Below are 16,388 nucleotides of genomic sequence, written 5' to 3' on the forward strand. Positions count from 1 at the left end.
TCTGCAAAAAAAAAAAAAAGTCTCACGGGAGCAGTTTTTAATTTTAAGGCCCGTGAAGAGCTGTACCAATCCAGAAGTCCACTTGACAACAATATGTCATAATATTTTTTGACGACAATTTCGAGTTTACTAGAAAAAAAAAAAAAAAAAAAAAAGAGTCTTCTGAAATCTTCCGGCGTCGGTCTGGGCGGCTCGGAGTTTGCTTTCCCGGGGCGAACTTGCCAAGAAACCCGGGCTGCGCGGGCCGGCGCGGGCGCAGCTCGCGAGATCACCACGTCATCCTGGAAGCGAGCGCCTTCCTGGGATTACTGCCCGCGGATTGCATAGTTCTAGGTTAGCCCTGACGAACTGCCCTGCGTGCTTCTGGGCCGCACAGTGTCGGGTGGCCTCCTGCCAGTAACTCCGCGGTACTTGATGTCCTTTGCCCAAAAGAGTGAGTTTCCACCGAAACCCACCCCGGGCCGATAATGCAGCTAGCAGGAAAGCTCTGGAGCGGGAACGAAGTAGAGCCCGCCATGGCCGTGAGCCGAACCTCCTGCCCCCACGGTCCTGTGTACCGGTCAGCCTCCGCTGTCGGGGCCGCGAGGGCTGGATCTCAGGACTCGAGAGCGCCCCGAGTTAAAGGGCTCAGCTTCCACCTGCCAGGCGCACATCTGGGGAGGATCTCCTGCATGCAGTTGCTCATCCACTGCCCTGACCAGCCAAAGAGCTGTTCCCCAAAGTGTCCCCGTGGTCACCTTGACAGTTTGCAAAAGCGAAACCTGCGCTCTCGGCTAGATTGACATCCAGCGCGCAGAGATCTGAGTGCCAGCCCCGGTCAGGGGAGCCAACCCCGCGGGCGGCCGGGGCCGGGGCGGGGCCCGAGGCAGGCGTGGTCAGCCGTGGGAGAGCAGCGAAGGTGTTGCTCCACCCTCCAAGAAAAAAAAAAAAACCTGCCCTGACCCCAACCAATCAAACAGGCCTATGCAAATAGGACCCCTGTCGCCCCGGTAACCACGATGCCCGACAGCCAATGGAAAGCAGTCGATCGCGGCCCTGCTCCGCGATTGGGACTGAAGGGAGGCGACGGAGGCCCAATGGGCTGTGGGAACGGTCCTCGGCGGGTTGAGGGGCGGGGATATGCAAATATGGTTTGAAAAGCCGGCGGGAAATCCGAGTTTCGCGGGAGGACCTTGGCGCGTAAACCGTATCCCTTCATTCATTGTCAGCAGCAGCTTCCTGGAGCCATTTTTCAGCTGCCGGCCGCAGCACCCGGGCTGCCGCCGCCGCCTCGCAATCCGTTGCATCGGCCGACCCCGACGCCTCCATCCGTCCTCGGGGTCTGATATCCGTGCGGCCGGGACCCTCCTCTCTCCAGAGCCCCGATTATTTTTGGCCCCTGGGGCCCGTGCGGTGCGGAAAAATAAAAAAGAAAAAAGAGAGAGGAGAGAGACTTGGAAACTCCGGCTGCAAATAATAAAGACATTGAAAGCAATACATTCATATAGCGTAACACTCAAAAAAGAGAGCAGGAGCGAGAGATGAGAAAGGGGATCCAGCCCGCCCTGGAGCAGTACCTGGTGACCGCCGGGGGTGGGGAGGGGGCGGCTGTCGTCGCCGCCGCCGCCGCCGCCGCCATGGACAAAAGGGCACTGCTAGCCAGCCCGGGCTTCGCCGCCGCCGCCGCCGCCCCGGGCGCGTACATCCAGATCCTCACCACGAACACTTCCACCTCCTCCTGCTCCTCCTCCCTGCAGAGCGGCGCCGTGGCCGCCGGCCCCCTCCTCCCCAGCGCCCCCGGCGCGGAGCCGACGGCCGGCAGCCTCCTCTACACCACGCCGCACGGACCCTCCAGCAGAGCCGGGCTGCTGCAGCAGGCGCCAGCGCCGGGACGCGGCGGCAGCGGCGGCGGCGGCGGCCCTCCGGTAATTGCTCCCCCCGGCCCGGCCCCGGCGGGAGGGCGCGCGCGGTGGGTCGGTGGGTGGGTGGGTGCGGGCGAGAGCGCCAGGCCGGGCCGCGTGGGCCTTCGAGGCTGCCCTTGTCCGGGGGCTCATTGTTGGGACTTGCGCGTCCCGCCTCAAGCGCCGGGGGGCCGCCTCGGTGCGACCCACGGCGAACACTCGCAAACTTTTCGCGGGCCCCCCCACCCTGCTTCCCCTGCACTTTTCCCTAACCCCCCCACCCCACGCACTCTCCCCTCCCCTCCAACTCTAAGCTTCCTCTTTCTCGGGCGTAGGAAGGGGTCACGCCCCGGATGGAGAAGGGGGTGTGGGGGAGGGAGCAGGGAACTGGGGAGCTGGGGGGGGACCCCGGGGGTGCAGACCGGGCGGCCGTGGTGGTGGGTGCTCGCGCCCCCTCGCCGGCGTGGGCGGCCGGGGGGTTCCCGCGGCGTGATCGCGCAGCGCAGGGGGGCCCGGCCGAGCTGCGCTTGACACATTTTGGGATCTGTAACTCCGGGCAACAAAGGGGCTGGGGGAAGACAGAGGGGGGTTGGGGCCCGGGGGGTGGGGCGCAAAGCCGCTGCGGGCTGGGGCGTGGGCTGCCCGGGCCAGGGGCTCGCCGGCTGGTGCACGGCCTGGGCGCATCCTGGCGGCGCCCGCGTGGCCCGAGCGCCCGGGCCTTCTTCGCCGGGCCCAGGGCCTGCCCTTGACCCGCCTCTCCCCTGGCCCCTGCCGCCTCCGCCCTGGCCCCCTCCCCGCCCCCGGCGGCGGCGGCAGCGGAGGGCGGGGGCAGCCGGTTCCCGTCCCGCCGCCCGGGTCTGTCCCCCTCTCCCCGGGACCCGCCGGTGACGTTTCGCACACGTGCGCGGAGGACGCGCCTGTGACTGGGGAGGCGGCGGCGGCGGGAGGGGGCGCTGGAGGGGCAGAGGGGGCACCCACTTCCTCCTGCTCGCCGGCTCCCTGGCCTGGGACGGTCCCGGCGCCCTCGCACCCGCCCCCGGCACCGCCGCCTCCCGCCGCTCTCCCCACCCCCGCCGGCGCCCGCCCTCGCCCGGCGCCGCCGGTCTGCTCGGCCCTCCGGGCCCCCTCTGCAGCCGGCCCCCGCCTCCCCGGAGCCAGGCTGGTTTCGGAAATGCCCTTACAGCAGCAGGTTAGTGACCGGGACGGTCGGGGCCGCCGCCGCCGCCGCTGCCGCGGGCACCGGGCACCGGGCGGGGCTGGGCCGAGGCCGCGCGGGGTTTTGGAGTGGGAACGGGGGGTTGGGTGCTGGAGGGAAATGAGTAAGCAAGAAAAATCTAACTAAGTCAGTGCCCCGGCCTCGGGCTTCGCGAGCCCCGGGGCGGCAGGGTGCGCCCCGGGGTGGGGGTGGGGGGTGGGCACGGTGCGGGCGGGCTGCTCCTCGGGGGGCGGCTAGATGGGGTCCTCGCCCCGGGGGGCCGAGCGGAGCCCTGCCTCGCGTCCGCCGGCCCGGTGCTGGAGGGGGAGGGGGCGGGTCAGAGGGTAGGGTGTCTGCGGGGTACTCAGGCCACCCGCCACCCCCTCCCTTTGTCCCCGTCATTTATAAAGCGCCTTTGAGGGATGATTTAGGTCAGTATGCGGCTTCTCTTTTTGTTGGTACCAGAAAGAAGCGTGGCCCGGAGGTCTCCCCCTTCTCTCCCTTTTCTCTCTCCCTCCCCTGCCTCCATGCCTGCTGCTGGCGTTCACCCTCGTGGCGAGGCTAGAACCGGACCCGACTCCGCTGGATAAAGGCTTGCCCGCTAATACCCGGCGTGGAGCTCCTCTTGTCTCAGCCCCCAGTGGGCTCGTTTTCTGGAGGATCAAGATTTTGCAGGGCTCTTCCACAGAGTCTGCCTCTAGGCAGCACCTTGGGACGTGGCACGCGTTTGGGAATAATCAAGGTTTTTCTTTGCCTACTGTTCCGATGTCTCCTCTGGTTGGATCTTAACTGCTTTTCCAGCCCTGGAGATACTCGCTGGGGATGGGAGATGCGGTCTGTCAAAGGAGCTCATCGCTTTTTTTTTTTTTTTTTTTTTTTTTAGTGACTAGGGTCTGCCAGCAGGGGGGAAAGAGAGTATACAAGGCTGGCTTTCCACGTCCTGGTGTGCTGGGTTCTCGTCATATTGCATGCTTTTATGAGCACTGAATAACTCCTACTGACTTGACCTAAACGTGCTTGGACATATTTACGCATATTTCCCCCCTACACAGCCTTGTTACTGTATCAGTAAACCCAACCTGAAACAACCAGCCATTGACATACTTTTGGAGTAGATTCATGTTCATGGGCTGGGGTAATTTTGATCATGGGAGACCACCAAATGGCTGGGTTTTTGTTTTTGTTTTTAAAATCTTACAGTGCCTGTTGGACCAGGCCTCCAAGGCTTGTCTAGCCAAATTTATATGTAGTTCATTGTATTTATGTATTTACCGTATCAAAGATTGCCTTCACCACCTTCCAAGTTATTCTAAAACTTTATCCTCCTTGCCATGGGATTATTCCAGGAATATAGATCCTTTCGAATGTGTGCACTCCCAAAATTGTTTCCATCAGAGGCATATAAATGTTGCTTGTGTACATATTCAGAAACATTTTCATAGAGGATTGTCATGTGGGCTGAATCACTGGTTAATCTGTGCTTTTAAGAGCTGATTCTTGGGGAGGGGGTAGGATATGTGTCTAGTCAATGTACACGAAGTTCTAAGCACCGAATGTAAAGTTTGACTTTTTCCTTATCAAAATTGTGTGACTTCCCAAGTCTTGGCATATTGATGATAGTGTCCTAAGCTGGAACGATGGGATGGGCGTAGCTGATAGTGGTTGGCTCAGCAAAGATAAGGGCGCTTGGAACCCAAGAAGTTGAGAATTCTTCAGGTGGCCAGAGTTGCAGACCCATCTAGTGCTGATACCAAATTCTGTCTCCAGAACATCTAAGAATGTAACTAGGAGCAAATTCTTCACCTTTTTCTTATGGGAGAGAAAGACACGAGTGCTGCCCTACTAGCTCTGTTGCCTCTGTCACCGACAACGTGTGTGATCTTTGCCAAATACTTAATCTCTCAAAACTGCTTCCTCCGCTGCATATTAGTGACGGTACCAGGCCTGTCCGTGAGGTTCTAAAGGTGCACGCCTGAGAAAGCACGTGAACTCTGTAGCACAGGGCCTGGCAAGTGGTAGATGTAAATTAGAGAAATGGTGGAAGACCACTTGTACACGGCCTCTGTAGTCACATACATAAAGCAGAATGGTTGTAAGTTTGCAAAGGTGCTGCTGTTTAAGTCATTATTTACATCTAAGTCATTTGGCTTTCTACATACATAAAATTTGGCCATCATAGCAATGGATAAAATAGACTTTCTAGTAAGACGTGTGCTCGAGTTGTTACGAGTTGAGACCCATGCATCCTCACCCTGTGGTCTCACTTCCACGCTTCACATGATTCTAGCGACTTGACAGCTCTTGGGTACAGTTCGTGCTCAAACTCAACCTTCGCCGTGTCAGAGACATCCAGGGGGAGGAACTCAGTTTCAGATGTGAACTGTTGGAAATGAAAAGATTCCCGAGAAACCATGGTCACAGTGCTATTCACTGGAACAGGCAGGACTTCATCATTTTTCCGCCTCTTCCTTCTCGTAGAAAGGAGGTGAAATTATTTCATTCTTCGAGAAGAATTTGGGATCTATTCGTGCCAGAGGCAATGGCCTGTCACATCTCATTCAATGTACTCCAGTCGGAGCAGCCTGCTGGTTACGCTTTGGGAAAGAGCTCTTGCTGCCTAAGATTGTCATCGAAGAATGGCCGAGCTGTAGGTGCTGCTACAGCGGGGTCTCTCTTCCTGTGCAAGCAGAGAGGAAGAAAAGCGCTGGGTTGCCGTGCCTCTGTGCTCAGTCATCTTGCTTCTGCTGAGATACGTGCTTGATGCCAAGATTAAGCTAAGAGGGAATTTTTAGTGACTATATGCCCCAAAATGGAAGCTTTCATATACTGCGGTGCCCAGGCCTGGGTGTTAAAATAGCGCCACCACGCCAATCATCCTCTGAAACAAAGCACCCTTCAACGAAGCACCAGGAGCTAAAACACACAAGCTGGAGAACAGGAAAGGGGTTTTTTTGTTTTGTTTTGTTTTCCTATAAATTGCCACCTTGTGTAATCCTTGGAAGAGTAGTTTCTGAGATTAATGTGCTGGTGAAGCTAACTTGAAAACAGAAAATAATACTCTCAGCTTAGAGCTGAATAAATAACACCTGCAGATTGAAAGGCTGGGGTGGGGGAGCTTCTGTTGTCTCTCAGAGATGAGAGGAAGTGTTTCCTTCAACTCTTCTGGCGTCATCTCCATCCCCCACCCCCCAAGACAGACCATCGCACCTATACCCTCTTTCCCAGAGACCTGTATTCATTTGGCAAATAGCTTCAGACAGTTGTTAATTTTAGGGCTGGTTTTCTAACCTTGCTTGCCTTACAAATATTCCATTTGTGTGACCAGTCAATATCCACTTTCCCCAACTGGTCATTTCCCATTCCCTTTTAAGTAGCTGCTAACATTTTTAACTAGGAAGAGGGAGCGTTGGCTGCCTGGGCTCAGGGTATGAAGTCTTCCATAGATCCCCCTGAAAGCATTCCAGGTAGTACCAGGTGAGGAGGGTAGGAGTCCAAGTCTTAGCAGATTTCTCTGTTTTGTTTTATAAAGAGGGGGACCTCCCTGAATTCGTTGAGGTACTAGCTGTGTAGCTTAGTGCATACTTCCATGCTTGTTAACAGCTTAAAAATAGTGTCTCAGGGAACGTATCTACAATTGCTAAAAAGCATTTTTTTTCTGCTAATCATTTTGCATGGGACTAAGAAGAGAAGATAACTTGAAAGCAGCAAATGTAGGAAACCACTAATGGTATCTCCTTCCTCCTACTCTGATCCTCTCCTTGGCTTCAAAGTGACTCAGAAAATGTATCTCACACAAAGAAAGTGACACAACAGAAGGCACAAAAAAGCAACAGCTGAGAGATGGGGGACCCGAGCCTCGCAGGGTGGGGACAGGGACCAGTAGAGAGGAGAATCCAGGTAGCCTTTGCTTCCGAGAGGGGGGTACTGGTTTCTGTTCTTACGTTGGCTTCAAACACTGTGCCTTAAAAGCCATGTGTTTTTAGAACTCAAAGAACAGGAAAGTTAGAAGAATGCATTCTGTCTCCCTCTGACCTTCACTGGGAATCAGTTTTGTGGCCAGCCCAATTATCTACAGGGTAACTTTGAAGAGTAACAAACCCCACTGGGTGCCAGGTGTATCCTAAGCCCCCTTGTAGCTTGCCTTGCTGGAGAACCTGAGCAATGCAGGCCTGGCGTTGCTTTGTAAACTAAGTTAGGGTTTATGTCAGCGAGACTTGATGGCTGGTGGAACAAGGAGAAGATAAAAGCAATAAAAGAATAGTTGACTCTTAGCTGCTTCCTGGCAATGTAGCCGGACTGGGACCATATGTAGTATAGTGTCCAGGCTACATCCTTACAACCTGGCAGTTGCCAAAAACTATATTTGAGCTTAGCATTGGTAGTGACTGTTGGGATCCTAACGTTTGAGGGCTGTAAAGCGGGGCCTCATCTGCCCGATCCCCTTCATTTTGCAGGTGAGGAAATAAAGCACAATGCAGTTAAACTACTTAGGCAAGGTCACAAGCTCGCTGGGGCAAAGCCAGAATTGAAACTGGAGACTCTGGAATTCTTAGAAGAAGCCTCATTCGCCAAAAGAAGGTTACCTGTGTCTCCTGTCCCCGGATGGAGAAACTGGGACATGTGGAAGACATAAGTGGAAGAAATGACTGCAAGTTTTGATGTTTGCCAATTTGAGTGTTTTCTGTGGCTGTGACATTTCTCATGCCCAAGAAATGTATACTTTATAGGTCTAGAACCTAAAAGCATTTTTTTTTACAACTTTCTTGGGGAGAGGGGTGTGGTGCAACTCTGGTGTTTGAGTTTGGTGCTTTGTCCTGGGCCACCCACATCCTGAGACCCTCCCCACCCCCACCCTTGTTTCCAGCAGTCCCAGAGCCCCTGCATAAGAACAAGGTGCTCTTCTTCCGCTGTGGTTAGCTCCAGGAGAATGTCAGACGTAACAAAGCAGTGGGCCAGTTAACTCTTCCAGAGAAAGTCATCCTGAAGCCAGCATCAATTTCCTTAAAATGCCTTCTTTTACTTGTGGAATTGAGAAAGCTTAAAAATAGAATCGCTGCAAGGCCCGAAGCCTGAAAGTGAAACACAATCCAGCATGGCTGAGGTTCCCCGACTCGGTAGCAGCGGGGACGTGTGGCCTGTCTGTGGTCCACAGACCAGAAAAGGGCCCCGTCTACATGCTAACTGCGTGAGCATTGAGCCCTGGCTGGCGGGGACGTGTGGCCTGTTCTGTGGTCCACAGACCAGAAAAGGGCCCCGTCTACATGCTAACTGCGTGAGCGTTGAGCCCTGGCTGTCGGGGACGTGTGGCCTGTCTGTGGTCCACAGACCAGAAAAGGGCCCCGTCTACATGCTAACTGCGTGAGCGTTGAGCCCTGGCTGTCGGGGACGTGTGGCCTGTCTGTGGTCCACAGACCAGAAAAGGGCCCCGTCCACATGCTAACTGTGTGAGCGTTGAGCCCTGGCTGGAGAGAGCATAGCCACCACTGGAGGATTTTGGTGGGTGAGGACCATCTTAGGAGTGGAGACCTGCCCTTGGCCTTCCCAGCCAGCTCTTGCCGGGCTGCCTTGGGGAATGTTTTGTTGCTTCCAGCATGCTCTTGACTGTTGAGAAGTGCTTCTCTGTGCTTCAGTTTCCTGATCCTAAAATGTGATGGTCTGGACTCAGGGCCATGGGTAGTGAACTTGGGGCCTATAGATTCTCTCTTCCTCTGCCTGCCCACCATTCTGGATGCTTTGGGGCTACAGGTCTGTTTGAGGGCACGTCCCAAAATTTGTTGAAAAATGGAATTAAAGGATGTTTCTTTTTGGTGCCAAAAATCTTGAAATCCATGCATAGTTTCTTTTTTAAATTTTTTTAGATTTATTTTATTTATTTGAAAGGCAGAATTATAGAGAGGGAGAGAGATCTTCCACCTGCTGGTTCACTCCCCAAATGGCCACAATGGCTAGGGCTGGGCCAGGCTAAAGCCAAGAGCTGGAGCTTCTTTTGGGTCTCCTACATGGGTGCAGGGGTCCAAGCACTAGGGCCATCTTCTGCTGCTTTCCCAGGTGCTTTAGCAGGGAGCTGAATCAGAAGTGGGGCAGCTGGGACTCGAATTGGTGCCCATATGGGATGCCAGTGCTGCAGGCGGTGTCTTAACATGTTATACCATGGTGCCAGCCCCACACAGTTTATTCTTACGTAAATTTCCCATGAACTTGTTGATGACCCTCCCCTCCTTGTCTAATGAGAACAGTCCCTGAGGCTCACCCTGCCCCTCTGAGTCCTCCTGTGACGGGCAGCCCCCTAGAGAGGCTCCTGTGTACATAACTGGCACCGGCCACTCCAGGGCAAAGTCATACAATCACGTAGTGAGAGGCCGAGTGGCAAAGCCTGCAGCCAGAGGGCCTGGGTTCTTATTTTGCCTGCACTTAACTGGCTCTGTGACTTTTTTTTTTTCCCCAATTATCTTTATTTGAAAGGCAGAGAGATCCGTCTTATATCTGCTGGTTCCCTCCCCAAATGCCCATAACAGTCAAGACTGAGTCAGACTGGAACCAGGAGCCTGGAACTCAATCTGGTTCTCCCGTGTGGGTGGCAGGGACCCTAGTGCTGGAGTTGTATTCTGTTGACTCCCAGGGCGTGCCTCAGCAGGACGCTGGGTTGGAAGTGCGCTGGGACTGCCAGCGAGGCGGTCTGCTGTGGGGTTTGGGTGTTCCAAGCAGCAGCACTGACACCTGCCCCCGCTGTGCGCCCTCTGTGTCTTCATCTTCTTGTCTGAGAGATGGGGAAGTAGTAGTTGCAGGTCGCGGGTACTCATGGAGGCGGGAAGGTTCAATGAGCTCCTGGCTGGCAAGCCGGCCCGGTGCCTGGCACACAGGGAGGTTTGTGTGAGGGTTCAGTAGATGCCCCCCTAGGCTTGTCTTGCCTTTCTCCTCCCTGACTGTCCTTCTGTGATGTGTCTTTAACCAGGTCTTAGTGTGCATTTCAGCCCCATTGCCTGTCCAAAATGCTGGGGACAGGGAGGAGTGAACCACGGGCAGCGTTCGCCTGATGCAGTCCTTGGGGTCTAGGGTCTTTGTAGCCCTTTATAAGCAGTCCATTGAATTGAGAGGAAGAACAGAAGAAGTGAATGAAACCTTTATTTCTGTCATTAAATCTGTTAGTAGATGGCACTACTAACATGAATTGCACTATTAACATAATTTCATTTCTGCTGGATGGCAAAAATCAGGATGTCAGAGCTTCTGGACCCTGGCAGACTTGGGGGCTTGCCAGCGTGTGCATATGGGGTGGGAGCTGGGAGCCTGGGGGTCTTGTTCTGCAGAGGAGGCCGAACCTACCTTAGGCCCCTCTCTCCCCTTTTCTCAGTCTCAGCCCGCTCATTTCACGTTAGATTTGTTCCTGCCTTCACCCCTCGTCTGTATCGCTCCACCTGGCCCTTAGAAGGACTTGGACTTGCAGTCTTCGGGGGCTGCTTCCAGGACATAGCCAATCAGTTACAGCCTTGTCCCCAGCATGCAAGGTCGGATGAGCCTTTCCCGCTCAAATGTGCCACAGCGGTGTTTCCGGTGGCTGTAGGTCTCCCTCAACCGCATGTGCTCCTGGGACTTCTGCCAATATCTTGCCCTTCTGGCTGCTGTCCTTCTTGCCGGCCCTCGAGGCCTGCATCAAGGGGAGCCCTCCTACGCAGAGCCCCCTGACCTCCCTGGGGGGCTCTTGTCCCCTCCTGCTCCACCCTCCTTTGAGCTTCCCGCCCTAGCACAGCGTGGGCAACCTTATGTCCTCGACTTCTCCACTCCTATGCTCTCCGAAAACTCAGTCTGGCCTCCATGTGGGCTCAGTGATGCCTTTGACATCGCAGATTCTCAAATATTTGGACTGCAGTGTTTCATTAGACAACCCCACCCCCACCCAGTGTCCTTGGCGCCCCAGTAGTGGCACTGGGATGCAAGAAAAGGGTGAGGTGGGGCCACCCACAAGCAAGACCACACAGGAGGCAGGAAACAAGATTCATGTGGTCCTCAGGTGCACGGGGTCAGCTGGAAGGCCCAGAGGAGCAGGTGAGTCACCGGACCCCACTTACCCCACTTTTGCATCTCCCTGGGTGCTTTTAGGAAAACTGATGGCTGACACACACACACGCCCCTAGGCCAGTTAGACTCAGGGATTTGTCCTTAACATGTCCCACTTGAGTTTGGTGTGTACTTTCCATTGGAACTCCCAGGCTAGATGGAGAGGGAAGAATGGATGCTGTTTCTGACACAGAAGCCGAAGGTAGGGGGAGAAAGGACAGAGGCTAGCACAGGGAGAGGCTGGTTGGACTGGAGTCAGTCTGGGGGAATAATGGGGCCCCACACTGGGTGTATTAGCAAAATTGGTCTAGAGGAGGGGTTGCCTTCCTAGGAGGGCTGGGGGTGGGCGCTGTGTTTGCACCAAGAAGAATTGAGCAGTCAGAATTGGGCCTCAGAACCTGCCCCAGGCGGCGGCAGCCAGAGGGGACGGCAGGCCCTGTGTGTTACCAGGCCTGCAACCTTCTCAAAACGCCAGAGATCTACCAGTTTAAAAATGTTGGCTCAATTAAAAAGGAAAATGTGCAGGCCAAACAAAATAGGTCTCTAGGCCAGATTTGGCTTAAGGGCTGCCACTCAGCAGTCTCTGGTCTATGGGATAATAATAGCTAATGTTTATCGAGTGCCCGCATGTATCGAGGGCACTAAACTAAGTGCTTTACTCACATTAGCACATTATCCACATAACAACCTATGAAGTGGTTATTATCATCCTTGTTCTGCACCGGAGAAGACAGAAAGCCAGGGGTTAAGGGACTGGCCCGGGGCCCCACTAATAACTGGGGCAACCGAAATTAAACCCAAGGAGCTTGGCTCCAAAGTCTCAGCTTATTTCCAGTTTTTATCCTCTGTGTCTCTGGTGCTGTGTTAAGTACGTTGTAGGAACCCAAAATACTGTCAATCGGAAATAATCCAGTGTTTCCCACGTTCATCTGATGATAAGAATTACCTGTTGGAGATGTAACTTGCCAGGCTGCATTTTTCCCCTCCTCAATCAGAGAAGCCCCCAGACCTTAGGATTTTCTGAAATGTCTGGGAGACCCTGTTGCGGGCACCTGAGCACAGGTGAAGGCAGGAGTGCTGTGTAGAATCCACGTGCATGCACTGTGTGCTCTCTCCTGGTTGACAAGAACAGGCATAGGAACCCTAGGGACAGGGCCTTATGCCCACCCTTGAGGTTTTAGCATTAAGAGTTCCAGGTCATTACCAGGGCAAGCCATCCAAAGATGGGTTACCCAAAACCCAAAAGGTTGAAACAAGAAGGGACTTCCAAGTGGCTAAGAATCTACACTCAGGAGTCGGGGAGTGCACCAGTGCCTTGCCTTGGAAGAGGAAGGCTGTCCATGCTGCTGGGCTTGGGCCTGCCTGGAGCAGGTAGCCAAGGGGACATAGGGCCAGGCCTGTGAATGGGAGGAGAACGAGGGCACAGCTTTGAGAGTGTGGATGTTACAGAGCAGGTGTGGCTGGAAGAGGGCAGTGGCAGTGATGGTGAGAGGAGGCAGGATCGACGTGAAAGGCGGGTCAAGGCCTTTGACTCCTGGGGCTGGAGGAGTGCGTTCACTCAGGTGTGCGCTGTCAGGTAGCACGGGTGACGCGGTCGTGAGTGACACCCCCCACCCCGGCCCTCCAGGCCCAGAGGGGCTATGACTGAGCCCTGGAAATGGGACTCCACTTAGAGGTTTCTGTCTGGGGGAACCATAGCGGGCTGAGAGCTAGTCACCCTAGCTTAGGGGGGAAAAAATACGGTGGTGCCACAGAAACCCTTCATCATTTTCACTTCTGCCTCGCCTCTGTAATATGAAAACGAGACGAATTCATCAGGTTGATTTTGGGGGATCAATACTGTCAGGGCTCCCAGAGACGAGCCATCAGAGGTTATTTATTACCCGCTTTCCCAGAGCTGTGCCTGTCCCCTGGCTGCTGTGAGACAGCGTGGGGTTTGCAGCCTCTCTAAGCAGAGCTGGCAGGACAGAGCTGTATGTAAACAAAGGTCGCCTCATGGTGTCCCGGACCAGGATGGTTCCCTTTACCATTATTTCCTATGCTCTCTCTGATTTTAACAATTAAAATAGGCCGGCGCCGCGGCTCACTAGGCTAATCCTCTGCCTTGTGGCGCCGGCACACCGGGTTCTAGTCCCAGTCAGGGCGCCAGATTCTGTCCCGGTTGCCCCTCTTCCAGGCCAGCTCTCTGCTGTGGCCTGGGAGTGCAGTGGAGGATGGCCCAAGTCCTTGGGCCCTGCACCCGCATGGGAGACCAGGAGAAGCACCTGGCTCCTGGCTTTGGATCAGCGCAGTGCGCCGGCCACAGCACACTGGCCACAGCGGCCATTGTGGGGTGAACCAATGGAAAAATGAAGACCTTTCTCTCTCTCTCACTGTCCACTCTGCCTTTCAAAAAAATAAAAAGAAAAGAAAAGAATTTCTTTTCTTAAGCACTCTCTCTTGTGTTAAACTTTAAAAAAGAGAGTCAGCCTCTGGAGGGAAGAGCTGTGTGAATTGTGAGTTCCTTTCTCGTTGATCCTTAAAGATGCGCTTTGTGTTCCAGCCGACTGACTGGGTCGCTGTGTTGGGAGGCAGGACTCAGGAGAGCCGCACTAACAGTGTGGTGGTCTGCAGCCTTCCGTGGTGCTGTTTTCCTTGTCACGGTCTCAGACACCTGGAATTCTGGGAGTAGTCTCTAGATGGCAAGCTCTGCAGCCCTGGAGCCCTGGCACACGGTGGTTGGCTACAGAGAGGGTCTGGGACTTGGTGATCTGGTTCTAGGAACAGGCACTGCGGTTCACCAGCCTGTGACCTTTTACCAATGTCTTCTGTGAGCTGTGGTTCCCTAAAATAGTGATCCTGAGTCCTTCACTGGTTGGAAGGATTAAATGAGATTGTGTGTCCCCCCCGCCCCCAACAAGCTGCACCTCACAGTAGGAAGTGTTGATCTCTCAGCACTTTTTAACCCCCTTTGGGGAAGACAGAGTTCATGGAAGAATGAAATTAAAAAGTAAGTTTGTTTTGGTGCAAACATTTCTGAAATCCATACATAGTTTTTTTTTCATAATACACATGCTAGCATTTTCGGTGAACTTTCCAAAAACTCTTGGTCTGCATGGGTTTCACAAAGTTTTTGTACCAAAATTACCTTTTAATTCTATTTTCCACAAACGTTGCAAGTCCCTTCCTATTGGACACTTATTGAACATTCGCTGTTTGCAGTAGTGCAGTTCCTGTAGGCTGGGATTTCACAGATGACCATGATGTCTTTTCTGGCCCTCTGGGAGTTCATCAGGAGACAGGGAGATGAAACTGTTCTTCAGTAAGATAGAAACCAGGGTTGGGCATCGTGACACAACAGGTTATGCTGTGCGTGGGCCACCTTCCCTGGGTTTAAGGCCCACCTCTTCCAATCCAGCTTCCTCCTAGTGCATACCCTGGGAGGCAGCAGGGTGGTGACAGTAGTTACACCCCTGCCACCCATGTGGGAGATGCAGATGGCGTTCCGGACTCCTGGCTTTGGTCTGGCCCAGTCCTTGCTCTTGCTGGCACATTGGGAGTGGACCAGCAGATGGAAGATAACTCACTTTCTCTCTCTCTTGCTCTAATAAATAAATTTAAAAAAAAAGAAGTTAATGAAGACTGAGAATATAGCAATGATCCAAGCCTGTGGGGAAGACGGTGGAGGCTGTGGGAAGTTTATTTTTTTTGGAGTGATGGCACCCACTTAGATGCCAGTGCTGCCCCCAGTTACGATAACCAAAATTGCCTCCAGACACTGCCAAGTGTCATCTAGGGACAAAAAATCACCCATTTGCCACGCTGAACAAGGCTGTGAAGACAGGAAAGAAATAGGGAGTCATACATACATCTTCTATACATAGCAGATACAAAAATTGTAATAGGATAAAAATTTTAGAAGCAAATGGTTTACCATGACTGGATTTTAGCTTTGGAGTGCCTAACTGTCCCTTTAGGAGCTGTGATTCACTGCTGGGTGGATGGCGCGGGACACACATGCTCTGAGCTGCCCACAGAGGCCGTGCCTGTTGTATGAGCAGGCATAATACTAATCGGCTGTGAGAAGCCTCTGTGACTTGGAGAAGAAAGGATCAAAGTCTGCAGTTCAGAGAAGAAATTTGTGCATGTATCATTGACTCAGCTGGGTGATTAAGAGAGACCTTCTGCTCAGAATCAACTTCTCAGCTTGGTTTTCGTTCTTTTGAAACCTTACTTATTTATATGACAGGGAGGAAGAGAGAGCTTCTACGCTCCCTTCTGCCACTCTGTGCCCCAGTTGCCCTCCGTGGCCAGAGCTGGGTGGGGCCGAGACTGATGCCTGGGTCCAGGAACACAGTCCAGGTCTCCCATGTGGGTGAGAGGCATGCTGCCGCTCAGTGTCTGCATGAACAGGAAGTGGAAAGTCAGGAGCCGGAAACTGGACCCAGGGACGCCAATATGGGATGCGACCCTTAACCGCTAGTTTTGGCCGTATACTCTGGCCTCAGTTTGTGGTAATCTCAGTTCACCACTTCCCAGTTCAATGATTCGGGCATATCACCTGCCCTTTCAGTAAGTAAACCACCTCTGAGCAGAGATATCGAGCACAGTAATCCCTAAAGAGTACGGCTTCAGCCTTGGCCACGTGCTGCCTGATGTGGATTGAAGAGGACTTGGGTCCCCAGACCCATGCGGAGGTTTAAACCACACAGTCTTATGCTGTCACTGAAGGGATAAATGCCGCTGGTGATGGATTGCTGTGGAGGCTTGATCCAGTTTCGGCGTCTGAAGGCGACACCTTTGGGAAGTGATCGGTTTGATTAAATTGGGGTAGAGCCCCATGATTGAATCACAGTGGCTTCATAAAGAGGCCACCTAGAGGGTAGAGAAAGAGTGTGCAGAGGAACACTCACAAAAATTTTTTAATGTAATTAAATAAATTTTAAAACCTGATGAAGAGGCCGGTGCCGCGGCTCACTAGGCTAATCCTCCACCTTGCGGCACCAGCACACTGGGTTCTAGTCCTGGTCAGGGCGCCGGATTCTGTCCCGGTTGCCCCTCTTCCAGGCCAGCTCTGCTGTGGCCCAGGGATGGCCCAAGTACTTGGGCCCTGCACCCGCATGGGAGACCAGAATAAGTACCTGGCTCCTGCCATCGGATCAGCGCAGTGCGCAGGCCACAGCGCGCTGGCCGTGGCGGCTATTGAAGGGTGAACCAACGGCAAAAGGAAGACCTTTCTCTCTGTCTCTCTCTCACTGACCACTCTGCCTGTCAAAAAA

General features: G+C 53.8%; 1 protein-coding gene across 4 annotated transcripts in view; it reads left to right on the forward strand.

The window, feature by feature from the left end:
- Window positions 1-1,157: 1,157 nt before the first annotated feature.
- The window catches only part of E2F3 (E2F transcription factor 3), an 87,225-nt gene continuing 71,994 nt past the window's right edge, over window positions 1,158-16,388 (forward strand). For 2 of the 4 annotated variants that reach the window (XM_070074328.1, XM_051854996.2), the window contains exon 1: window positions 2,852-3,069. Coding sequence is in view for 3 of the 4 variants with exons in the window: in XM_051854996.2 (XP_051710956.1) it covers window positions 3,052-3,069 (18 nt within the window). In the remaining variant the exon portion in view is untranslated. Of the gene's footprint in view, window positions 1,905-2,851; window positions 3,070-16,388 lie in introns of those variants that run through there. The other 2 variants (XM_051854994.2, XM_051854993.2) reach the window with 2 other exon arrangements.

Source organism: Oryctolagus cuniculus, chromosome 5 (assembly GCF_964237555.1).
Source record: "Oryctolagus cuniculus chromosome 5, mOryCun1.1, whole genome shotgun sequence".
Classification (NCBI taxonomy): Eukaryota; Metazoa; Chordata; class Mammalia; order Lagomorpha; family Leporidae; genus Oryctolagus; species Oryctolagus cuniculus.